Below are 26,624 nucleotides of genomic sequence, written 5' to 3' on the forward strand. Positions count from 1 at the left end.
TGGATAGTGCGATCGATAAAGCAGTTTCCTCACTGTCCCGTAACAACCGTCAGTTTGCAGTAGGTGCGATTTTAGACAATTTTCTCGCTTTTTCAGCGTAAAATCTATTAAGTACTCGTAGAAAACCGTTTGTGACAGTGCGCTAAAGTTAATCGTGTACGAGTTTTACTCGTTCTGGAAATTTTTCTTTCATGATTTCTAAATAAAAAGAGTAGTCGACGGCACCACTTTCCAACCAATAGGTTGGATCGATGTTTGGCTTCTCGTTGGCCGCACAGTTATTTCAAGGTTCTGCACAGCGAACTTGGAATTGTGTTACACAATTTACTAATCTACTGTGGTACAAATTCAACCACACCAGACACCCAATCGTAAGTATTTCTCTAAAAATATCGTAAAATTAAGTCGTGTTCAAATCGAATTTAAATGGCGTGGAAATGTGCAATCGTACAGCTGGATGTGGCGCCAGTCACAAGAACATGGCCGATAGTAATGCGAGGGAATTTAATGGTCGAACCTCGACGAAATTTCCGAATTTTTTCGTGAAAATCGTCGAAAATTTGGGAAAACGCCCAAATCTAGTCGGCTTGCTTGTCAAATGACGTCCCAGAAACAAAAGCCGTTTGTTACAAAAATTCAATATTTTCGTCTCATCATCATTTCAACTCAATTTCTAGCCGTAAAAACAAATCTCTCAGTCAAATCGTGCGATACAGACAACGAAAATGTTTCGATTTTTCAGACAATTAGAAAATTACAACAATTTCGGGCCGTCGTTCTATCAAGTTTGTCACAGTTCGGTGTATAGATTCAGTCAGTAATTGAACGCTTTCAGATGCCACGTTCGAGGCGAAGACATCATTCGAGGTCTAGATCCAGGTCCAGGTCGCATTCACACGACAGAGATCGCGATGCGAAGAGGAGAAAGATTGAAAGCATCGACAGCCCCACACACAAGAAGTCTGTCAGGTTAGTTGTCTTTTTGTACCGTAATGTTGAAGAACTCGTGTGGTAAGTTAGATGGCGCTAGTTGTAGTGCGGAGAGATTCCACTCTACCCGTTGGGTTATTCAATAAATATAAACTGACACAATCTATTAATTATGGATAATGTTAATACCTACACTTGGTTTGAACTTGAGCGGCGTCCTTGTCACTTCATCTTAGAAAACAGGAAGTGTAGCTGTTACAAATCGACTAAAGGTGCTATATATTGTCTACAAGGTGTGAACAAGATATTTTTCTAATCGGTTCTATTTTTAAGTGCTCTAGAATGTCGATTTCTGGACGATTTGTCATAGGTTAGTTCGGTGGGGATAAGCGAGAAATTAGCACGTCGAATTGGGTTAGTGGACACCGTTATCAAAAATATTGCGCAAATGTGAAATCTCGGTGTTATTTTTTAAGCAGCTATTGTTTCGTTTTTGTCGGCGCTTTCTCTGCTTGGCGACCTTCCATTTTTTCGTTTTTAATAAATCGAAAGATTTTTAGAGCATTGCAAGGTTATTGGGTGGGATGCGTTCTTAGATTTTGGCAAATAGTGGACAGATTTTTTTTCTGAAAGTTTCAACTGAGAGAAATTCCTTATTTAAGTTGTAAAATATCCAATTATGTGGAATACGAAACGTAAACATGTTACAGTTTAGTTTTATGTGACCAAATTTCGCCAGTTCCTTCAAATTTTCTTACAATGGGGATAGAAGTATTTACGGGAACATCAATATTTTTTTATTTACGTAATATGTAACAATAAGCCAGACCAACGTTATACATAAAGAAAAAAATATAAAGGGAAACAACAGGAATACAAAAATATCACTTGAATCAATTTCACTACCGGTCTGATAATGGTTAATATTTAGCTTATTGGATTGAAAAATTATTGTGTTTTAACAGAGAAAGTTTGCCGCCACTCGAAGTATCACTTGTGTAAACAGTAAATATCGCTCATGGGCTGTAATGGTGACACAATTCGAAAAACCTCTTCGATATAAATACATACGTTTAAAGTTTCCGCTTTAATGAAAGCATACGGCATGGAATGGTGATTTGGCGATGTGCTCGTGTTGCAGTTGAAAAGAAGTTAGGATTTGGAGTAACCCCAAAGTCGTATTTTATGGGTTGGGTCACTGTTGCAGCCCATGAGCGATGTGTTCTTGTTTTGTCGAGAGACTTTTGGACAATTGATGATTTTTTGAGTAGTGTAAGAGGTGGTTAACGTGAATAAATTATTTTTGAGTTCTTGGAGTGTTGGACGATCTTTAATTAAGACACATTTGTTAATCAAAACAACACTTGATTATTTATCATCGTGTGATAAATTTTTACAAAACAAATGGGAGGGATTAAGTAAAAAAGATTTTCACGAGAGGTCTTATCAGCAGTCCTGATTGTGGTCAAGGTTACGATAAAGATGCAATTTTGAATCTTCAAATGGGTTAGATATTTACGTAAATTGGAGCACGTGTCGTAAATGTGTTTTGTTTTTTGGAAAATGATGTTTACACCGTTTGTTCGAGAGACAACTCTACTTTTAGCATTAATTTAGGAGAAAGCCTTAAAAGGACATTTTAATTTCTCAAAACGGGATTTAATAACACGGAGTCCGTTGACTCATGCTCGATGTTTGCTCAACAGCAAACGTAAATAAAACTAAAAATAATTTATTGCCAAATTGAAAGGAGGTTAACGTACGAAATAGACGTACTCCTCCATTTGGAAACAAAATGTCGACGTGTCGTTAATCTTGTTAATGGATGCACAGAAAAGTAGAAAAAAAAGTAAGGTAGAAAGTGGCAAGGCTAGTTCCACATTCGACGGTCCGGTGAGCAAAAATTAATTTTGTTTTCGGTTAAATTAACGACTCCGTCACCTCGAACATGTCTGTCGAGGTCTTCTGGAATTAACGGTTTTGTTTTATGCAAATCGTGTTAAGTGGCTTGCATCTTTTTTTTCTCGGGTGATGTATTACGCTCAAAAGTTGCAAATAACGAGGTCGAATCGTTAACTGCCACGGTCGTAAACGCAAAGAGACGGATTTTATCCAGGGATTGATCTGTCGGAGGTTATCGGTCTCGGAGGAACGCAGTGGGTGTCCCGGTCCGATGGATTTTTCAAATAGTTTCCCAAAACGATTATCACCTCACCATTTGTACCGTTAGAGCGCGAATTGAAAACGGTTCGCTTTATTATTAATAACGCGCCATATATGTGACGAACGACGCCTTTTTCAAAATTGCGAGGCGACATTTTGTGTAATACTTGTCTTACAACACAGAGGAATGAAAAAAGTCCCACGGCTGTTTCAAAATCGTGCGATAAACTCCTTACTTGACGGTATTGTCCGTTTTAGGAAAATGGCATCGGCCGCCAGGCCCCTCGCCCACAGTCTGATTAACATCCCACGTTTGTAGTGAGGTGGGTACCGTTTTTTTTTTTCGTCTTCGCGGTCTCTGTGCAACGTCCTTGCCTCGGTTGGGTCGTTGCGCCCCACGGACGATGCACCGACACCCACTTAATTAGAGGGAGGTTAGTCATGGAGGAAAATCTCTAGTCATCTCGATTATTCCGTTATTGTTGTCTGACTCCTTTGTTATTATCTATATCTTTTTAGTAGAAGAAATTTGGCGATGAAAGAGTTCTACCACCAACTCATAGTGACTATACAATACATACAATTACTTATTTATGATTGAATATTCTTTAGAATTTTGTGTTTCCTCTTTTATTGTTATAAAAATTAATTACCTCAGATCAATTTTTTTAAAATGAAGATTTGATCTATTGCGTCAAATTAAACATTTTTATAAATACTCAAGGATTTGGAAGTACAGTTTTGAATATAAAGTAGGTATATTGTGGGAAAATGTTTACAGATTTTCAGTTGGACGTCATTGGCGCGTTAGACACTGAAAATTTTCTCTCCATCGACGGAATATTACTTCCGCCTTTTCCGCCCAATCGTTGCAAACTTTTTTCCCCATATTCTCTACCCCCTACGCTGAGTCACGTGGTAAATTTAATTTTTAGCGACCGGGTCAACCGTAAATAGTACCTGGCAAATGTTTCACGCTTTATTTCTGTCATTCCTGAAAAATCGCGTCGTAACATTTTCCGCACAAAATTTTCACTTTGAATAATTTCCTTGGAACGGTCAAGATTCGACAGAAACGTGTTTCCCATCTTGTTATCGTTTCCTCCGATGCGATTTCGATTCTCGATCTTGTAGAATAAAATGTTTGTTTGGTTTAAGGAACGATTAATAAATAAACGAAGAATTCTCGGTTTTTATAGCATTTAAAAGAGTTTATTTTTCCAAAATAAAAACACTAGATCGCATCGTCCCGATTCAAGAATAGATTGCCAGGAATCGAGGAAAAAAGTGGAGCAATTGCGTCAATCCTCTCGCAAAACATTACTCCAAAGAGATAAATAATTATAATCGTGTTGGTGGCATTACACCCGGTGTTGTCGCAAACGTTTCGACCTTGCGGCACGTTTATAGATACGTCCAGTGCAGTAATGTATTTTTTCTCGACGATCGTCCGCACGAGGCTCGTATTTATTGTTTGGTATTTTTGCGGGTTTCTCCGATGTAAATCGGATTAGGGTCACGTTGTCGTGTTGAACGCATGCAGAATCATTTTTGCAAATCTCCCTTTGGATCACGTGGTACCACACATGAATATTCATACCTTTAACGGTTTCATGCTCATTGTTGTGTCGACGAAGGTATTCAGTTAAAAGCGGTCGGTTTTAAAAAAATGTTGGACATTAAACACGGTTGTCGGTGACTGAACGAATAATCAGGCTGGAAAATTATAAATCTGTTCGTTGCTGCGTAATAAGTGAGCCATTCTCGATGATTAAACAGTGTGAAATTCAGATTTTTCGACGGTTTTGTGTTTACGTAATTGTTATCGCAATATTTTGAGATTTTTTTTTGTATGGTGGAGGCGAAGTTCACACATTGTTCGTTGCACTAACACGGAATTATTTGTTGCGAAATGATATTCGTTCATTAATGAAAGGGATTGTTTGATTTTGAGAATTTTTCGGATGTCCGTTCAGAAAGGAATGGAGAATTTTATTTTGTTTACCAATTTTTTATGTGACCGTGGTACGATTCAACAAGAGATTACATAAATTAGATAAAATTGTAGTCATTGCTAAAGAAAAATTATGATTCAGTTGGAGTCTATAGTTCGTTCACTACTGCTTTATTATGGATTTAATGTCCAAGTGCGTAGAATATTTTTTTTAAATCATACCTAAACAGTTGATGTTTTTGGGCGTTTGGCTCAAGTAAATGGCTGTCCTAATTGACGGGATTTCACGCTGCTTTGTTTTTCCTTCGAATTTATTAAAAAGAAGTTCAGCAAATGTCAGGTAGTACAAAAAATGTTTCTTGTTTGGAAATTTCATTTAGTTCTCACTTTGTTTGCTTAGAACCCAAAACTCTGTCAGTGTCGTGTATTCGCTTAAAAAATTATATTTTATAAATAAATTATACTCTTTGCAACTTATTACCTCGAATAAATTAATAATATGATGAGAAGATACACAAGCCTGAAGTGTACACATTTTTTAAAACTTTTTTATATTATTTTTATAAATGATAATATGATTTGACGCACACGAGTAATTTGTAGCGTTAATATAAATAAGGAAAAAAGCAGAAAAGCTAAAAAAAACCGTAAAACTAAGAAAAGAAATCGTTACATTTTTTTTACATTCTTGGGAACATTTCAAATAAACTATGTGCATACTTTCAGTCGTACAAGTTGGCCCATTAGTCGTTTTATTATACGTGAAAGAAAATTGAATTTTGCAAAATGATTATTAACGGAATTATTCCTTCTTGGTGATGCTGTCATGGTAGACTGGTCGCATTGGTAGTTGCTTCATCTTGTCAAAATTCAGAATATTTTTCTACCGTCAATTTTTTTCTAAGTCTTCAGGATGTAGATATTCTAAAGAAACAAATTAAAAAATATATAATAACCAAGAGCAATGGTGTAATGAGTGATATTTAAACGAGTAATCCTAATGATTTTTTATTATCCCAATTGTTTCTTTCGCTCCTAGTTCAAAAATGAACCGGTTCTGTTCATAATTTTTGTTGCCACAACGCTCTTTTCTTGTTTGACTTTTATAAACAAATTCGTGTTTCCCAACCTTCGATACGAGTTTTCTGGATGCTGTAAACCAGCCGTCCGAAAGTGTTGAAAATTTGTTATGAAATTTGTTATCTGTTGGGGAACATGTGCTATTAGTCAGTTTTTTCCCTAAACACGCAGTTTAAACTGTAGAATTAGAACAGTGATTTTTCCGAAGTGAGATCCAGTTTTCATTGTGGCCTTTTTTTCCAAAATTCTATCAACAACAGTAAACAGGTCTGGAATAATCGCGGTGAATCAGAAAATTTTCTGTCGAATGGTCTCCAGCTGTAACGATTTTTCACGACAATTTTTTCTATTTTTCCTCCGATGTTCCGTCACGTTTTCCAGGTGCGCGCCGTCCACGTGTTGCCGTTTCGTGCAGTGCAGCAGCACGGCCTCCTCGTGCCGGCTCAGTTGACTTCGATCTGATCGGCACTTTCACTGGTGGAGCTGCCTCGGGTTTTTTTAACCACCACCATCACCACGGTGCGACGGCCGTGAAAGATCTCCCGTTTCAGTACTGTTTTACAGTCGGTTTCGGGCAGCGATCCGAGTCATGCTCGAATCTAGCATGTATACAAATGTGCTGTTTGTGAGATGATGTAAAGTGCGTGATGCCAGTTTGAAATTTTGACAGTGGTCAACGACACATTTTCTTGTGGCAGTTTGGTGCTAATCTGGCAAACGGTGTGACGAGTTTTCTTATTCTAATAGTAGTCCGACTTGGATGGCGTCCAGAAAATTGGAATTGTTTATAAAAATTGACGCGGACCGTGTTTTTGCCAAGATCAGGAGGATCGCACTTGCAGTTCGCGCTCGTGCTGAGGTCTCGTCGTGGTCGTGTTTAAATTCGAATAAATTTGACCGTTTTGGATTTGCTAGATTTTTTCTTTAATAAAACTCTTTTCCGTTCCTCAGTTTTTTACAGACGGCGAAAGATCGTGTTGAAGGTTATTTGTTCGATGGTCAATTTTTTAATTTGATTTCCAGCGGACCCTAAATTTGACAAGATCATACATTTGAGATAGCAACTGCTGTGTTAGACTTGAATTTAATTATTATTCATTAAATGAACATTTCCAAAGAATGTTGATGTCCTTATTACGTTAGAAGATCTAACGTTCTTCCAAACAATGTTTTTTTTTTACCTTGCTCATTTCCTCACTAACTAGTCGAGTCTTTCATTTTTAAATGTGACTACTCCCGACATCGTCGCGTTGTATGGTAATGTGACCGTTTTTGTTGCCGTTGAAACTCCTTCAACACCTCCAGAAGACTACCAGCGCATTGCGTGTTTGTGTCGACCTTGCCTTTTTGCATGCTTGTTCGCCTCTTTTATTGCATTCTTATCCCGCAATTAAATCTTCCACGGAACGATCGAAGATGACGGATCTTTTCCTGGTGTGCTCAAGGTCATCGGTGTCTCTTTCGACTAGCTTCACGCGCATCCCGTGCCGATGGTAATTCGTCGGAGAATCAAACACGTTTTAAAATGATTGTCGTGCGTGTATTTTGTGTAGCACCGGAGAGTCCAACCTTGCCCCGAATGCGAGACGCGAAGGTCGCCAACTTGAAAATTTCGCCTCAAGAGTGCGGTTTTTAATACCTTATACGGACCTGCAAGGATCAGGATTTAATTCTGTTCGTGACAGTGTATTTGATATCGGTTTGCAAATCGGGGGGAAAATTGACAGTCTATTCTCCGGGGCAAGGTTGGAGCTTAAGGATTACTTTTAGTTTGGATTGTGATCGTTTCTTTTTTTTTGCAATAGAAATGAGTTTAGCACCTGTGGTGACTTACCAAAAATAGACCAAAGATGAAGTGATTTTAGTGGTCGAAAAACTGTGATAGTAGTGTGTTTCCTATTTTGTTTCCGTTTTATTTGTGATAATGGCAACTTCAGGAATGTCTTATGCCGTCCATTACGATCTGAGCGGCCGCGGTCAGGACAGTCTTCTGCAGGATTTTTCCCACATGAGAATCGAAGCGGGACGAGAACCACCCGTCTTGTATGTGGCGATGGCTTCGTGGATACCAAAATGCAACATGTACCATCATAAGTATGTTTTTGGTGTCGTTGCAGATTTTGCTTAATTTTTTCGCTTGTTTTTATATTGTTGCATTTTTATTAATACGACCGTGGACAGCGACCGTACCATTTACGGTTATTCTGTTTATTTATCGACGCCCCCCACTTTCTTTGATTAATGCGGCAGTGATGTATTGTTTTTCACACGATTTTGCCCAAATACAAAAAGTAGGTTGTCACAAACCACCTAAGACCGAAATACGCTTATTCAGGTAGGTACACGATTAGTACGTTAGGGTTGAGATTTGATACTCTTTATTTGTTCATGTTGCTGTTGCAGTTAGTCCGTAAGTGTCTGTTTAAGGTTGCGATATTTTGGTCTCTGGGATGGCGATGACGACCTACGTCTAGATATTAGAGAGGGACGCTCTATTCTCTCATCAGACGTATATTTTTTCTAGTTGCGAAGCTGAAAGTCCTGCAGCAACTGAAGTCTCTATAGAAAATCCAGAATTAAAGGTGCCATCCGAAGAAAATGTGGAAAAACAAACGTCAGCTCCTCCAGAACCGGAACAAGGAAAAAGTAATCCGACACGTGAAACAGCTCTACAAGAATCTAAAATGGAAGAGAAGGAAGAATTGGAAGATAGTAACAGAGCACAAACTAGGAGTGAGGTTTTAGGGAAGTTGAAACGTTCGAAGAAAAATACGGAAGAACAGATCGACCAAAATAAAGAAGAGAAGGAAGAATTGGAAGATAGTAACAGAGCACAAACTAGGAGTGAGGTTTTAGGGAAGTTGAAACGTTCGAAGAAAAATACGGAAGAACAGATCGACCAAAATAAAGAAGAGGAAGAAAAAGTAACGTTAGATGTTTCTGATGTATCTCAGAAATCCGTCGAGAAATTGACGATCACTCCTAAGAAAACAATGAGTCCGAAGCAGTTGCAGAAGAAGGTCGAATCGGAAAAGAAGCGTCAACAGAAACAATTGGAGCGCGAAGAGCGAGAAAAAAAGAAACAGGAAGAGAGAGAACGCACCCTGTTGGAAAAACAAAAACAAAAGCAGGAGAAAGAGGAGTTGAAGCTAAAAAAGAACGAGGAAAAGGCGAAAGAACGGGAACTAAAAGAAGAGCAAAAGCGTAAAGAAAAGGAGGAGAAGGAGGCGAAACGTAAGGAGAAAGAGGAACGCGAAGAGGCGAAACGTAAAGAGCGCCAAGAAGAGAAGTTGCGCAGACAGCAGGAACTAGAAGAAAAAAACAAAGAGAGGCAAAAGCTGGAAGAACAGAAGCAGAAAGCGGCGCAGGCTTTCAAGAATTATTTCGTTCCGAAGAAACACGAAACGAGGATCGAAGACGCGAAGACGAACATGTTTATGCCGTTTGAAGTGAAGTCAGACATGAGATTGGCTCCCGCTCGACGCCCGTGTCTGAGCGAAGATGAGAAGAAGTACTTGGTGGATTGTTTGGAAAAAGCCGACGAAGGCGCGTCGTATTTGAAAGAACTGAAAGAGGGGAAGTCGGTCGGTAAGTGCCCGAGAACGTGGCCTTTCGAAGATGAAGAGGAAGATGTCATAATAATTGACGAAGATTTCGGGGAGAGTATCTGCGAGGACAAACAGAAGACGAGGAAGATGCGAGTGAAATTTTTCAAGTTCGAGGAGAACCGAAGACCGCCATATTATGGGACGTGGCGGAAGAAGAGTACGACGATAAAGGCGAGAAGGCCGTTCGCGGAAGATAAAAGTTTGTTCGATTATGAAGTGGATTCGGATGATGATTGGGAAGAAGAGGAGCAAGGAGAGTCTCTGAACGGTTCGGACGATGAGGAGAAAGAGAATGAAGTCGATAATGAAGATTACGAAGTGGATAATGAGTTTTTCGTTCCTCACGGTCATCTCAGTGACGACGAGATAGACGACGAAATCACTTCTAAGCTATCGCCAGAATCTCTCAAGCACAAACTCAAGTTACTGAAAGATGAGTTCGATCAGGACATGCAGAGTAAAACGAATAAGATAAAACCAAGATCGATCGGATGTATTTGGTACAACAAGGATGAGAGCAATGTGGATGAAGCTATCGACAGGCATCTCAAACCGTTGGCTATCATCACCAACGGGCACATTATCATCAGGAAAAGGAAAGATCTGTTTGTCAATACTCCAAGTCGAAAATCAAAAGAATTGCGTGAAGATTTCATTCCAGCATTTTTAAAAGTTATCCAGGGTAACGAGAGCAAAAAATCTGTCGTCGTGAACGATTTTATTCAGCATATGCAGAATAATGGGTACGCTGTGGAGGTTTCTAAGACGCATCTCGTGAAACGCTTGAAGCAGTTTGCCCAGTGGAAGAGATGCACCGACGAGGGTCCAATGTTCAACAAGTTCTGTTGGTGCGTGGAAGATGATATCAGAAAGAAATACATTGAGTAATAATTTTAAGTAACAATTTTTCTTTTTATTTTAATAAATCCGTGCTTCTGACACAAGAGCGTTTTATTTTTCCTTGACGTTGTTTAACCTGACTCGAGATGACTTGCGGATAATTGGGTACGGGTGAGTTGATGGTGTTTCTCGGATTGCAGCAGTCAGAGAGCGCACAGATCGCGCCAATACGAGAGGGGGTCGAGCGCTGAACGTCGCTACAAACGCAGCCACCGCAGGTCGCCGACGTCGAAGAAGAGGCACCGACACCGTCACGACAGGTCGTTGTCCAGACGCAAGCACAGCCGCCGCTCTTACTCTTCAGATCAGGTCAGTATCACGATCAGTCCGTGCGGTTGTTCACAGTGGTAGTCGGCCCGGAACGGTAAGACCTGAATTTACACAATAACATACAGTATTTTACATTGTTTAAACTAATTTTCACCCCTTCGAGGCGCCACCGCCATTCCCCAATTAGAATCCTCCGACGTGCGTGCACCCCTTCCGGAACCAATGGCTCTCGGGCGAGGGCGTCACGTGACACGGTTCGAGGCGGGACCGGCGGTCACACGGCACGATCGGCGCTCACCAATTGGTTCGCGATTAAAACTAGAGAAAAGTCGTTCTATTTTCATTTTGTCGGATTGCCAAAGAGACGGTTTGTTTTAGACAGTACGGATCGGATGGCGGGTGAGTGGCATGCTGCTGCCGCCAGAATTTTCGCACAAGCTTTACCCTTCCCGCCTCCGAAGAGACAACCGGACACGTTTATTTGCAACGATCACGTGGAAATTTTCCGGTGGTCGGTCGACACCGGCGAGGTGCGCCCGCCCGAGCATGGTTTGCGTGTGTACAATTTTTGTTTTGTTTGATAACAGAGTTTTATCACTAACAACGGGACACTAACTCGATTCGTGCACGTTTGATGAATGAAGGGAAGGAAAGGCGTCTTCTGTGGATAGTTTGGTGCGGCGGCGTATTTCTGGATATTATTAGATGCACGCGAGCCACATTGAGTCAGTGGCGTAGGCAGACAGTTAGAGATTTGCGACTTAAGAGTAACACGAGAATTCGTAAAATTTCTATTTTTCGATTGGACCCGTTTTATGTTTTTTTATTACAAATACATGAATAGGTTACTTCATTTTTAGTAGTTTTGGAAGATTTTAAACGGATTCACATTCACGCTTGTTTCTTTCAGTTCAAAAAAGAAAATTGTTATCAGAACTTCGGCAACTGACGAGTATGGCTAGCCGTACTGGGTCAGTACAGATCCAACACACAGTACTCACTGCTCGTATTTCAACACAAAAGGCTTGGGATTTTTTCTTGACTGAGAGACGTTTGGTTCACATATTTGTTAAGTAAGAGTCACCAGGCACACTGACATGGTCGATTGTCGTGTTGAACTTGTTCAGTCTTTTTCATTCCATAATCATAGAAAATTTTGCCTATTTTGAATTTATTGAATTACTTCGTAGGAGCACAATACTTTTTCCGGTAAACCCTACCTTCCGCCAGTACAAACACTTCTTGATAGAGGTGCGCTGCAAGCCAAAGTTTTGTTTGCCCTGGAAGAACGGGGACAGCTACGCCGCTGTTTCCCTTGCACTTAATAAAACTGGCCGAGAAGAATAAGCCGATGTGGAGCAATGTTAGTGTTCGTCTAGGCACGAATAAACCGAAACCGTAGTGGTGGTAGCTCTAATGTTGCAATGTTTTCGGTGTATTTATAGAATGTTTACATATTTCAAAAGAGAATCATAAATTGATAAGAAGCAGAATTATCCAGCTGTGTTCTGATTCAATTATTATTATTGTTGTCGGTAGAAAGCAAAGTTGCCGCGAAATGTGCACATGTCAGTGAACAGTTTTATCAGCACGGTCGAATGGTAGTGTCGGAAAGAAAGAAAATGAAGACACGAAACAAAGGCGACGACGTGGTCGTCTTGATGAAGAAAATCACTCGTTTTCTGTTAAAGGTCAGTTATTGTTTGTTGTCGGCGAGGTGTCCACCGGGTAGTGTCGATTTTACGTAATACCGTGGTCGTCGTCGTCGTCGCCGCCGACTCCATCGACAACGTCAACGCCGTTCTAATAATAGAGTTTGGCAGTATTTGGCATCACCAGGGGGCAGGCGAGTGTTCAGTCGTATCCCGGATAGCAGCGTCTCCACGTCATCGTCGTGAATATCGCGAGGTATGCCCCAAGGGCCCGATGTACACCACCGGTTTGTCGTACAATAGATACCATCGTCCGGACGATCGGTACACCGCCAACGGTCCGGGATGTTCGTGGAACAACGACGACGCCGCTGTCATGGCGTCGAATTCCCGTCCCGAAGCGCCTGTCCGCCGGACCAGATATACGCGTTCGTCGACCACCAGCGTGGCGCAGCTGTTGAGCGAGTCGTGCACCACACTCCTGCAGAAGCTGACCACGAAAGTGCGAGGACCGTCGGAAGCGGCGACTGCGACCAAAAGACCAACGAACAGTTTCAATCCGTTGGCGACGAGCAAGAGCACGGCGACGATAGCCAATTTGGGATCGACCAGGACGCGCCTAGAGGATAAATACTCGAGCGTTCTAGAGAAGATCTACGGAAGGAAGCGCGACCCGGAGAGGACAATCGAACCGTCGGTCGGGAGAGCGCTGTCGAAGAGCGCCACCACCTCCAACGTCCTTCTGTCGGAGAAGTCGTACCCGTACGTTGCCCCCAACAATGTCCCGTCTAGGGAGAAGACGCCGTACAGGATCGACGCCAAGACCCACCACCACTACCACCACCGCAAGCAATACCAAGAGCCGCCCTACACCTACCTCGATCAAGACTCCGCGTACAGGGTGCGTCACAGATCCAACCATTCCGAATTGCGACCGAGGCGAGCTTCGAAACCGCTGAGTCGGACAGGAAAGAGCGAAGTCAACGACAGAAACATGAAACTGTATACGATGGAGACGTCGACGTCCGACGACGGTCCGGTGCCCGTGCACTCGAAGCGTCTCCTCGTCGATGACGAAACCACCCCGACCCCGACTCCGTCCGCGCCCGATTCGTTGACGGAACGCGAAGCGAAAAGGAAAGAGATCCAGAGTCTGATAATGAAATATTCGGCCCTCGACGAGGTGTACAATCGCGGTACGTGTGCTGTTATCGGGGGGGCGGTGGCGGTGTCGCCGCCTTCGTCTACCACGGCGAATGTGATACCGAAACATAACGCCGCCACCGCCGTCGCTAAGAAATACTACCCGGCGGCAGCTAGACTGGTGGCGGTTGTAAGTAGAGGTCGTGTGTGATGATGGTATTCTAAAATAAAAGCATAAAAATTTTGAAAACCTGTATTAAAGGTGTCTTCCAGTATAACTAACCGAGTGACGCTTGCGACTCTTTTAACGAAGCGAAACCATTAACATTACTGTGTAAGTCTCGATGTGTCTCGGTGTGAATTGTATGCACCTGGTGATTCCAAAAAAAAAAAAAAAGTTGCTCCGTTGTCGGCAGCAGTCCGAACGAGATTTTCCCATGAGACTTGCGAACGACCTTGGCAGTAAAATTATTTTCGCGTTTAACCTAAATCTAATTCGATCCTCCCGAACGGAAATGAGACGAGTTATCGAGATATTGGATTAGTTTTGTAACGCTTTGCACCACCACTAGCCGGTTATTTTAGAAATGCAAATGTCCCATCAAAGAATGAACGCTCTTCAACATTAACAATAAATTACTGAGTAGCCCACTCACCCACCGAAATTGTATTTAGAACATTGCAAAATTCAGCAGTGGTCATAAAGATAGCAGCTTTCTCACGCGTGCAATTATTTTGATTTTTTATTTTATGCTCTGGCTCGCTAGTTTCGTGTAGTGAATAAATTGTATCACAAGGTTGCTTATTTTTATATTTGTGACTATTCGTCTGGTCAAGAAAATAGTAACATGTCAAGTTTTGCTGTTTATACGTGTAAAAGTGACTTTCGTGAATGAGAAAATTCAGATTGCGAAGAGTATGTGTGCTCTGCTGAATTACATAAAGGTGTCGGTTGTCCGGTGAACTTTCACCCAAGTAGCGCTTGGAGAAACCAAAGATCACATAGGTGAATTCGTATCATATCAGAGGAACAAACATTTGTGCTGGCTACTAAAATTCTTCTAAAATTAAAAGAATGTAGGGGCCGTAGAAGTGAATTCTAGGAGGACTGTACAAAATTGCTACAAATCGGATTACGAGTATTTGCTCGCTGTCCTGATAAAGAACTTGGAATCTAATTCCAATTTGCAGAACATTATTACATATTTGAACTGTGAAAGATTGGAAAAATTACGAGTAGTTTTCAGTTATGGATCCAATTATGATGGCCCAATGTGTATAACGATCTACACATTCAAATCTGTGTTCGGAGGACTACACCAACAGTTGCAGTTTGGGGCTATTTTTCTCTGTCGACTTGTCAGACCGCTTTGTCGAATTCACAATATAATGGAATCGCTTTATCCAAAAGGATTCTGTAGAACAGTCAGAAGAAATTTGCGATTCATTAATGTTGGAGTTTTTCACTTACTGCACCCTCGGGATCTAGGTACTTTATACAGACTGATTAACAATAACTTTCCGACCCTAAAGTAATACGTTATTCAGCGATAACTTGATACCTTTATTTACTATGAAATCTGGACACTTCTGGCATTATTGACAATCACATGACAGTTCCTTTTTATACATATAATTCTGAATTAATTTTTATTAGTTAAAATGTGATATATGATGAGTCAGTTCCTTAAATGAAAAAAAATATTGTAGATTACTGCTATTTTTAAATTTTTATAATTGAGATTTTTGTGAAGGAAGTCCAACCATACAAAAGTTTAAAATAATTCATGTTTTTGGACCAAGTTATTAATGAAAAACGTATTGCTGCTGCATTTAAATTTCGTTATGGTCGGAAATTTATGTGAATCAGTCTGTATTTTGTAGTCCATTTCAAAGTATTCGTATAAATTGCAGAGATGCAAATTTGATCTTCCCTTGAAAATCGGAGCTCTTTTTTCGCTTGTCTCGGGTCTTCATTTAAATTTATTCTCAAAGTTGACGTTGAAGAGTCGATTGTGAACGCACTATACGGATCACGGATCACTTTTTGCGTGTTTCTGTTTTTACTCTACACACGGACGAATAGTGCGTTCACAATCGACTCTTCAACGCCAACACTAAAAAACTTAAGTATACTTAATTTATTATAAATTTGCATCTTAGGCGGCTATGGAAAGCTGATTTTAGTTTGGCAACCCTGGCTATAGACCCCTTTTCAGCAAAAGCGTATCATTTTAAGGTTATAATCGGGGGCGTTGTCATTTGTCAACGCCTAGTAATTTTTCTGGTGAGAAAGTTAAAGGATGCATTTATATCTCAATATTTTTGTGCGGACATTGGAATGGACGACAAAATATTTTAAAAATCGATCTAGATTCCCGGGCCCCAATGAGATAACTTTTTTGTTAGAAGAATAATAAAAAAAATGTTTGTGCAAAATTGTTGTAAGTAAGTGATCGATTTCATCATCCATTTTTGGTTGTTTTATAAACCGTTTCAGAAGGAAAAACGGAAGACAAGAGAGTTTTCTTTTTCGTTTCGTCACTACCTTTTTGAATACTCGTAGAGACCATTTCATCTAAGAAGTACATGATGACTCATCGAAATCTGACCGTACGACGCTAGTCAGCTGATGATCAGTGCCGTAGAAACATTCGATTAGCTGAGGAGTCACTATAGTTCAATTAATTTATATGGTTCAAATTCTAACAAATCAGTAATTGAACAATGAATACCATAGAACGGTACACAGCGAAAGGAATAACAAAAACAAAACACTTCTAAACGCTAACGGGGTTAAATTAGAAATAACAACCAGCGCATGGATTCCACGTGGTTGATAGGTCTGCACGCCGCTGGACTCAAACCTCCCCTAAAAATGTGAACATGGACTCGTCCAATGAAAACGCGTTCGTGCGCATTATGTACTTCTTAGATGAAATGATCTCTAATACAGACTTGCTTCTCCATCTAAATCTTGAATTGTTTGATTGACATTCATCGCTAAATTCTAATCTTGGTGAAAATTAACCAAACATGCTTTGTTGAACTTGCTTTTGCTCTACGCTTTTGCTAGACTGGAAAAAATTAATTTATTGCAGTAAAGTGACCGTTTTCTTTAATCCTCCGTGTTACTATGATAGCTACTCAAAATATACTACGTGACAGAAAGGTAAACACCCTTTCATTGATCTTGATTCTCTTGTTGTCATCCTACGACGTCCGCTGCCCCTAGCCCTGTGTTCACGGCCCTCTGGAGTCCATGCCTGACAACATCTTAAAATGGTGCCTACAGATCTGCCAATTCTTCAGGCAATTTCTCAAATCCGCCCTCTTTCAAAGTCACTAAGCTGAGGAATCTGACCAAGTGTATACTTCATCCAGCGAGAGATTGGGAGATTTTAAATTGTAGGTTTGTAACCCAACACTACAAAATGCACTATAATACATTAATTAGAGCATAATTTCAGGACAAAAAATGTTATTGCTTGAAGGATATATTTCAAATTTTACGCACGCTAGATAAACTTTCTCTGCGTAGAATTTAGTGATTTTTATATCAACCAATCTATCGCTGGACAAACTATACACACTCGCGGCATTTCTTGCTTTACAAAAACACTTTTCCAACAAGTTTTCTAAAATTCAAAAGTCAAAATTTTCAATGTAAACAAAATTTCCTTACACTTGCAATAACCGAACCAGCAGCACAAAAGGCAGAATACTGCATGGATGGGGCTGCAAATTTAATAATTTCTTATCTGACCCAAAACACATTTGCCCGTAAAAACTTATTGAAATAAAACTATAAGTACTGGGTGTTTACCTTTCTTTGTCACGTAGTATACATAGTTACCGTCAGAACGATGAGGTAAACATTTCATTTAAACCATTCTTCCATGACAGCCATATCTTTAGATTATTTTACCACTAGTTCTGATTGTTCGCAACTAAAAATTTTCCTGTCAAATTTATGTTTATTTTTTTTATTAGACGCTTCTCTTTCCACTAGCCATTGCTATTGGGGATGTTTCTCGTTACACGGAATCTGATCTCTATCGAATCAGTGTATCTATAGCAAATTCATTTTTGTAATGAACTAGAGTTACTAAATTTAGTAACTTTTGTCTTGTGAACACACCGTTTTACCGCGAATTTGGGCTTTTAAAAAGTTAGGTTATGGGCCACATCATTTGTTCTGTCAAAACTGGTCCCAATCAAAGTATAGTGAAATTAAATTTATTTAATTACATATTTTAAAAAAAAACAGCAAAGTTGCACTAAATAAATACGAAAAGGCAGTTGAACCAAACAATGAAATAATTTTGCATTTTCCTATTCATCCTCGTCATCGTCGCTGTTTTCTAAGTCCGAATCGGAATCTTCAACCAAATTAACCATAATTGGGGATATGTCATGGATGCTGAAGTTTCGCATAAGCCTGTCCTTGTCCTTTATTTAAAATTCTGGGACTGAAACCTGTACAGCACTTAGGGATAGTTTTATTTTAGATCAGAATTTCCCGAAAAAATATCCGCCACTGTTTCAACAATTTTGTATTTTTTCATTACGTTTCCTATTTCCAAGAGTAATTTCTTTTATTTTGTTGAAGGCCTTTAAAATGTGCTGCTTTGTCTGCTTGCTTATTGGTGCTCTACTCCGTTTTGTAAATTCATTCATTCTGGCGGCGACAATAATATGACAATTTAAATCTTTGCCAACTGTTTAATTTTTATTTATTTTTTTGTTCGACACTCGTTTCACTCGCGTTTTAATCTGGCCCACTCATACCAAAAAAAGCCAAATTTACACAGGAACTCGTTAAATAAATAACTATTGTAAAAAAAATCTAACAAAAAAAGTTCCAGTTCGTCATTACAAAAATGAATGTATTATACATATAAAAGACATTTTGCAGAACAATTTGATGAAGTATGCCACTACGTTATCAGTTTTAGTAAGATAGTGATCTAAAGCACATGTGAACCGGTTAAATTGGTTCAGACAAGAAAGCATAAATGTTATTAGCATTGGCCTCCTGATTTGAACCCAACAGAAAACGTGTGGGATCATTCGATGTCTTAATTCAGAGCCTTACTACAATCATTTTGAACAATTCTTTGTAGGTATAAGGGATGCTTTGAAAAATATGAATCGATGTCACGTCTATAACTTAAGTCTATGCTGAAACATTGTACTGCTGTTATCAAAGTCACCAAATACAAAATTTTGATATTTTGTTCTTATTAATACACTGTTGCTGTATTTTTTCATAATCTGTGTATTATAGGAACGATTCTTTGGATTTAAGTAGGAAAAGTAAAGCAAGAAAGAATAGTTGTTGCTATCTTCGTGGCCACCACTAAACGTGGTAATTTTTAAGAACATTTAAGACAAACGAGTTCGTAAGACTAGAGTACATATTACAAAATGTATTCTGCTTAAGAGTTTTCTTTTGAGTTTTTGAATAACTACACTCTGAGTTAGAACTTAAAAATTTCCCCATGGAGAATGTGGGGAAAAATTGGTAAATGTATAATATAAATACAGGGTGGTCCCGATATAACCTGCCAAAAAAATTCTGGTTCATTAGAAGGATCAAACAAGTCTAAAAAACTCCCCTTCGTTAGGTCCAAAATAATGGGGATAAATTAACCCCTATCCACACCCATTCGACGCTGCTGACCACAAAAATACGTACCTACTCAGGAATTAATTGTTGGTGTTTGTAAGGATGACAGTATCTAAGCAACATAGGTACCTGAATCGTTTATGACAAATGTCAAATCTGACAAACTAAATCAAATTAATGACATTTATTGAAAACGCTGTACACTGTGTGCGTTAATTCACCAGCTTATTTAGGTACAAAAGCTGATTTTGTAGACTGAGATGAATGAGTAATAAATAAAGTGGTGTTCCTCAATGTGTAAATAAATGTAGAGGTAGTGTGTGCAAAATTGTGGAAGAAGTGTGTAATAAGAGTATCGTCTTAATTGTGGTTAAATAGCCAAAATAATGTATTGAATAAATTTATTTACACTTTACATATTCGTACTTTCAACTCTAACTAGAATATCTACTAACTAATGAAAGGTAAACTAGACTAGAAAAATTATTTTATAACAAATGTTTTGTGTGCCTTCCGTTGGCACATTTGAGTACGCTGGTACCAATTTTTATAAACAGAATTCGGTATTTCTGGGTTTTTACGAATCTGGTTTGCGGCGTCTGTTACGCGTTTCTGGAGTTGGCTTTTTGTATTTATTTCAACTTCGTATACCAAATCTTTCGTGTGGTCCCAAAAATTAAAATCCAGAGGGATTAAATGGAGGATGGGGGACGCCATCGTATTGGAATCAGTCAGAACCAATCTCACATAAATGCAGATGTAGCTCCACAAAAGTACAACGAGACGGAAGGACTCCTTCAGGAAAACGCTCGCCGTATGGTCGCCTTGCCGGTCTTGAATTACCACGTGTTTCGCCATAGAGTAAATGCAAATCGGCGTATTCTTGTTTTGTGAATTTCATAACTTTTTGAAGGATTCGCAAATTTAAAATTAAACTTGACAAATGTCATAGGTGTTGCAGGTACCGTTGCTAAAGAAATTGCAGCCAAGTAACCAGAATTACCTTTTTAAAACCGATTAACTCATTAGCGTACAGCAAATTTCGACCAAATTTTCAATTATTTTTATCTCGAAAACGAAAAGACTTTTATTAGAAACTTTTTTTGTGTATGAGTTCTACTCATCGTCACCTACTACTGGATTTCTTCTGGCAGGTTATATCGGGACCACCCTGTATTATACGTAGACATTAAAACAAATCAGAATGATTTTTTCTCAAATCTGCAAAAACAGAATGAAGTTTATTGTGGAATTTTTTAATCTCTTATTTAGTGTAGAAAGTATAATTATATTATGTATGTTATTTTACTCATACAGAGCGCCCAGAAATGTGGTAGCAAGTTTTTCGATTGGTCCCGCAAGATGACACTTTTTTACAGAGACAATTTTTATGCATGGCAACGCCGCTATCTAAATTGAGATAAATAAATGTCAAGAATTGTCAAACGTAAAACATTCAAATTTAAATTTTATTGAAAATGTTCAAATAGACCACCATTATGCTCAATGCATAACTGAATCCTTCGAGCAACATCTCGACAAACTTTAGTGCACAAATTGGGGGTAAAAATTGTTTGGAAAACCTCCTTAACATATTCTGTTAAAAAAATTCAAAAATTGAATGTTGCAAGATTGAACAAATTTGGCTTTTCGAAAGTGCCATCTTGTGACACTTTGTGTAAAAGTTGCTACCACATTTCTGAGCGCACTGTATATGAAACTATCAAACAGAAGGTAATTCACCAGGTGAATCAGAAACTGGTTTTTACTCTGTTTATTTTGGAATTCCAGTGCATAAATTGGAGAATTTGCATGTATCATTTTTGAGACAGTGCAACGAAATAATTATTTTACGTATATGTATGGTACAATGTAAAGTACGTGCAATGATGGTAACAATGTCCATTTTTATGTCTGTAATAGATAAATATGGAAAAAGATGAAAATTCGATAAGAATTAAAAAAAAAGTCACATTTTTTGTTCAAGGTATGACTTGTAACATTTTAGTATTCACCTATTCCATTTCAAATTATCTGTTGCACCACAACATTACATAATTCAAGTAAATTAAAAATAAAACAAACATTTTTCACGTTTGGGTAATTTTAGTGTTGAAGCGGTCGAAGGCTTTTACTTTTGTACTTTTCTTTACAAAATAAATCCCAACAAGGGTATTGATTTTTATCATGTATAAAGTTAGTGTTCTGGCAATTAATCATGGCATGCGATAATTCCGTATTCCTTTTGCGTCCATCGATCAGGTTACAAGCTTGTTTATTTTCTGGTTATTTACGCTTTTCAATACTCGTGGACTAAAAGTTTTCCGTAAAATTTTCGAGCGCGCAGTATTTTTAGAATCGGAGTATTCACAAAAACCATGGGAAAGTCTTGGGAAATTACTAATTTTGTGTTTGAAGCGACCGCCCGAACACGGGGGCGGTTACCGCGAGGTTTTTTTTTGTGTCCCGCTGTCCTCGACCTCGTGCTCATCTCCCGTCCCCACCGGATTTGTTTTTCGATTTAACAGTGCACAGTCCCGGCTTTCTAAAAAAAAGCAAGAGGAGGAAGGTATATTCGGGCATGGCGGTGGCAAACTCTCTATTTTCTTTTTCGCTCTATCAATACAAACACTTTACGATAATATTATGATATAATGTGAACATGTATAATATTAGACAATATGTGTGTGTACCCGTAGACACGTACCATGCTCCTCTCTCCCTCATATACCTTCATCTTGTTACATAATTTTGTTCTGGTGCATATTTTGTACCCGTTAAAGAGAATGATTGTTGATTTGGCAATCCGTTTGCCCTTTCCTCTGTCTGCTTATTGGGTGGCCACTCAACTCGTCCGTTGTATTGGCGGCACATTGTCACGGTGATGATGATGATGACGATGATGACCATGCACACGGTGATGTTCCTACCCCCTGGCTGTCCGCCCCCAATGATGATGATGATGACGATGATCATGACGATGATGACGTGTTGACGAATGCAGAGCTCACGCGCACCCTCAGTGGAAGACGATGAAGAAGGCCATCTCATTTACCGATCGGGAGACATTCTTCAAGACCGATGTTCGTGAATACTACACTTTGTTACACTTAGCAGTTTTTTTGGATAAGTCTTATTCTCTCTCAAAAAATCTTAAATAAATAAGATAATCCCACAGTTTCCCATCCAGTATTCGTAATTACCTTTCTTTTCAGCTTTTCCAGGGGGGCGTCGTTACCCCCTGTCTAAATTCAAACCACCTCCAAACTTACTGTTTTCTTTTTTTGGTTCAGTTTTTGTTTTTTCTTTTTTGGTTCAGTCCTAGTCTTGCGATCAATTTTTGAAAACAGTAAGTTCTCACCAGCATCATTTTATAACTAAATGACAATTGGGGTTAAAATGTTCAGCAAAATACTGGACAATTTGGTTAAATTTAGTTACAATATTGCATGCTTACGAAAAAAGAAGAAAGAAACAAATGATTTTCTTTGGCCCAAGGTCGAGGCGAGGGCGGTTTCCCTACTTTTTCGTCAACGTTGCAAAAGTAGATTTACGTGTTGGTTCCGCCTCGCGCCGACCTTCTTTGCATCTTTGATACTAACAGAAGACGTTGTTGCATTGCAGATAAAATACTTGGCACTCTCGGCGAAGGTACCTTTGGCAAGGTAGTCAAAGTGAAGGACATTGAAATGTAAGTGTTTGCTATTTATAAACGGCCACGTCATTTTTGGCGGTTTTAGGGATCACTCGATGGCGTTGAAGATAATAAAGAACGTCGAGAAATACAGAGAGGCTGCTAAGTTGGAAATTAACGTACTGGAAAAGTTAGCCGACAGAGATCCGGATTGTGTACAGTAAGTGGACTGTCGAGACATACTCCCTTGCTAGAGTAACTTTTTTTTTTTGTAGTTTATGCGTGAAGATGCTAGATTGGTTCGACTACCACGGCCACATGTGCATAGCTTTTGAAATGCTGGGGCTTAGTGTGTTCGATTTTTTGGTAAATTTCTTTTCTAAGAAGTCAGAAAGCGAAAAATACGAATCGTCCAAATGTGCACTTAAAATGCATTCACGTCGTTTTGGCGTAATGCAAGGTCATAGAAATTTTGCATTTAATTTGGTACTAAACTGTCTGTTAAATTAGGTTATGTTTTTCTAAGTTTGAGGTTATAAATAGCGTCAATGTCTAGTGCATTGTTGTCAGTTTTACCATATTATAATTCAGAATAAGTGGCATCGTGGTGGGCGATGGAAATTCAAATTTACGTTGGCAACAAGACCCTTGCTAATAATACTCTAGTTTCGACACTGTTGGTATCCTTCGCTGTTAATTTGGTTTTGACATTATCGTTGAAATCGTTTTGTCTTTAAACTCGGTACAGGTTGCAAAGACACACTTGTCATTTGCAACAGCATTTTTTTCATATTTCTGAACCAAATAAAGGCACAAAGGGACCATAGTTTGGGTTGAATATTTTCCATATAAGTACAGTTTTAAAGTAATTTCAAATGACTAATGCCATAAAAGCGCTGTTGCAAATAACAAGTGTGTCTTTGCAACCTGTTTATTTTCTTGTTATAGTATTTGGAATTTCTGTTTCATTTAGAAAAAGTGTTAAAACAAATTGTCGGTTATCTCTGCTGTGAGTCAATAGTTATTTGTAGGTATCACAAGGCTAGAAAATGTTTTGCAAGTGCTCGCACTTGTGAGCCTCGGCTGGCGCCTCTGCCCCACAAACCGTGCTTGCACTTGCAAAACATTTTCTAGCCGTGTAATACACAAACAATTTTCGGCCGACAATTTATTTAAAGCAAAATATAATCATTTTTGTTAGAAAATTACCAGATAGGGAATTTATTTTTCTTCCATTGGCAACATAAAGGATTCAAGAAGCGACTGTCACGACAAAAATCAACCAATTCCTCAAATATTCAAAACCGTCGTCGTTTCTGTTATTCCTAACCCATCGCTTGATACCCCCCTCGGCTCCTACTGCTATACACAATGTACAGCTTGCGATAAAGGATACGAGTTTGCCCGACATCAATATTTTACACTTAAAAAATTGTACAAAAATGCCACATGATGATTTAGACCAATGAAAAATCGGTGTTTCTAGACGCAGGCCGAAAAAATAATGTGACGCATAACCTCAAAATAAAGTAATGACGGTTTCACGTTTAGTAAAATTTTTGACATAACATAAAGCTCACTTTAGATATTTCACGCCTACCACGATGTCATTTATTCTGAATTATACAGTGTGGAACAAAATACTCTTCATCTATTAGTGCCATTCTATAGGCAGTACCCCAACCTCAAAATATACATCAAAATTCCAAATGTGATTTATTGCGAAGGGATGTGATCGGAAAAATACCTCAATAATGAAAGTGTTTTCTTGCATGGTATACATTTTAATCGTTGTTAATTAAATTATTGATAGAACTTCAAGGCCACTTCAAAGAGTAGAGTGGTGCAGGAAAATTTACATGTCCAAAAATTCCAAAGCTAACTAGATGATGATCATTTTGTTCCACACTGTACTACAGTTTTCAATAGAAGAATACCCAGACATCGCGGGAAATTCAGCAACATTTTGATAGTCCGCAATGTCAGGCACTTTAGTGACGGAAATCAAACAGTGTGTCCAACAAAAAAAAATACATAAACCACGACCTCGCATTATGCCACAACAATGTGAACGGTGTTTAAATTTCGTATTTTCCACTTTCCGACAGTATTTTTTTTTAAGTGGGCAGTTTTAAAATGACTAAAGTATTGTCGTGCTTCTGTACAGAAAGACAACAACTACCAGCCCTACCCTCTGGATCAAGTCAGACACATAGGCTACCAGTTGTGTTACTCTGTCAAGTTCTTGCACGACAACAAACTGACGCATACTGATCTCAAACCCGAGAATATCTTATTCGTCGATTCAGACTACGAATTAATTTATAATAGTAAAAAGGTAAGTGGGAGTACGACTCGCCACACTGCAATAACCCGACCCGTGTTGCAGAGGAGAGATGTAAAAAGAGTTAAAAGAACTGACGTTAGACTAATAGACTTCGGTAGTGCCACTTTCGACCACGAGCACCATAGCACTATAGTGTCGACGCGTCACTACAGAGCGCCCGAAGTGATTTTAGGTGAGCCCGTCTCTCGTCCACCGCGAACACTTTTGACTCGTTCGTTTTTCAGAGTTAGGATGGGCGCAGCCGTGCGACGTGTGGTCCATCGGTTGCATCCTGTTCGAATTGTACCTGGGCATAACCCTTTTCCAGACGCACGACAACCGGGAACATTTGGCGATGATGCAGCGCATTCTCGGAGAAATTCCAATCAGGTGAGTGCGACTGGACCACTCCGGTGCAAACTATCGAACGAGTTTCTTTCCAGAATGGCGAGGAAAACAAAAACGAAGTATTTCTACAGGGGCAAGCTGGAGTGGGACGAGAAGAGCTCGGCGGGTCGGTACGTCCGCGACAACTGCAAACCGTTAATGGTAAGTCAAAGTTTGCGTGGCGAGTCCAGTGCTTGAGCGTGTCTTTGCAGAGATACAAGCAAAGCGACGAATCCGACCACAATCAACTCTTCGACTTGGTCTACAAAATGTTAGACTACGAACCGTCGCAGAGGATAACGTTGAAGGAGGCGATGTTGCATCCGTTCTTCGACAAGATCTCGGCGCACCATCGGTTGGGCGAGCACGGCGGCGCTGGGGACGTGAGAAGGGATAAAAGTTTGTCAGTGTCACGATGAGGACGAGTCCGTTTTAAATAAGATGTACCCGTGTATTACTTCCTTGCACCTTTTTCATCTCCATTTTTGCAGTCGATGTATTTGGTTAATATAATGCTGGACAATAAATTGTTTTATTTTTTAAATGGAGCACGGATAGGTGTACTACCTGTTTAACGGTTATTATTTTGTAATTAGGCCGATCTGTTGATTTGTTTAAACTCGAAGCACCGCTGTAATCATAAGGTTAAATGATGAAATTGGGTTGTGCTGTTATATTAAATGATGTTATTCCCTTCAGATGTAATTCAATATGGACTTACTTTATTGCAAAACTGTAGTATAGGTTTTTTATTTATCTCTGCGACAGTCCATAGTTTTTATTTATAAGGGTAATTTAATGAATGTTCTGAAAGTTACATGTACATAATATTGCATAAATAAAGATCTAGTTTTTACATATTTCCATCATTAGACAACTCTTCCCAACCTAATTTTTTAAAAGTTCCGGATTTTGTGTCAGTCATTCTTTTCATTAGCAATCATT

The 26,624-nt window shown here is 39.2% G+C and overlaps 1 protein-coding gene across 1 annotated transcript; it reads left to right on the forward strand.

Annotated features, from left to right (window-relative positions):
* The first annotated feature begins 22 nt into the window (after window positions 1-22).
* Window positions 23-26,535, forward strand: LOC138137023 (uncharacterized). Its single transcript, XM_069056326.1, has 14 exons — window positions 23-371; window positions 836-969; window positions 8,652-10,622; window positions 10,776-10,982; window positions 12,597-13,890; window positions 22,337-22,415; window positions 22,957-23,023; window positions 23,073-23,186; window positions 23,242-23,332; window positions 25,134-25,304; window positions 25,356-25,485; window positions 25,538-25,682; window positions 25,736-25,841; window positions 25,892-26,535. Exons 1-14 carry the CDS (start codon window positions 252-254, stop codon window positions 26,096-26,098), a joined length of 4,836 nt encoding a protein of 1,611 aa, XP_068912427.1. The 5' UTR covers window positions 23-251; the 3' UTR covers window positions 26,099-26,535.
* The last annotated feature ends 89 nt before the right edge of the window (window positions 26,536-26,624 follow it).

The sequence above is a fragment of the Tenebrio molitor genome, chromosome 8 (genome assembly GCF_963966145.1).
Source record: "Tenebrio molitor chromosome 8, icTenMoli1.1, whole genome shotgun sequence".
In the NCBI taxonomy this organism is placed as follows: domain Eukaryota; kingdom Metazoa; phylum Arthropoda; class Insecta; order Coleoptera; family Tenebrionidae; genus Tenebrio; species Tenebrio molitor.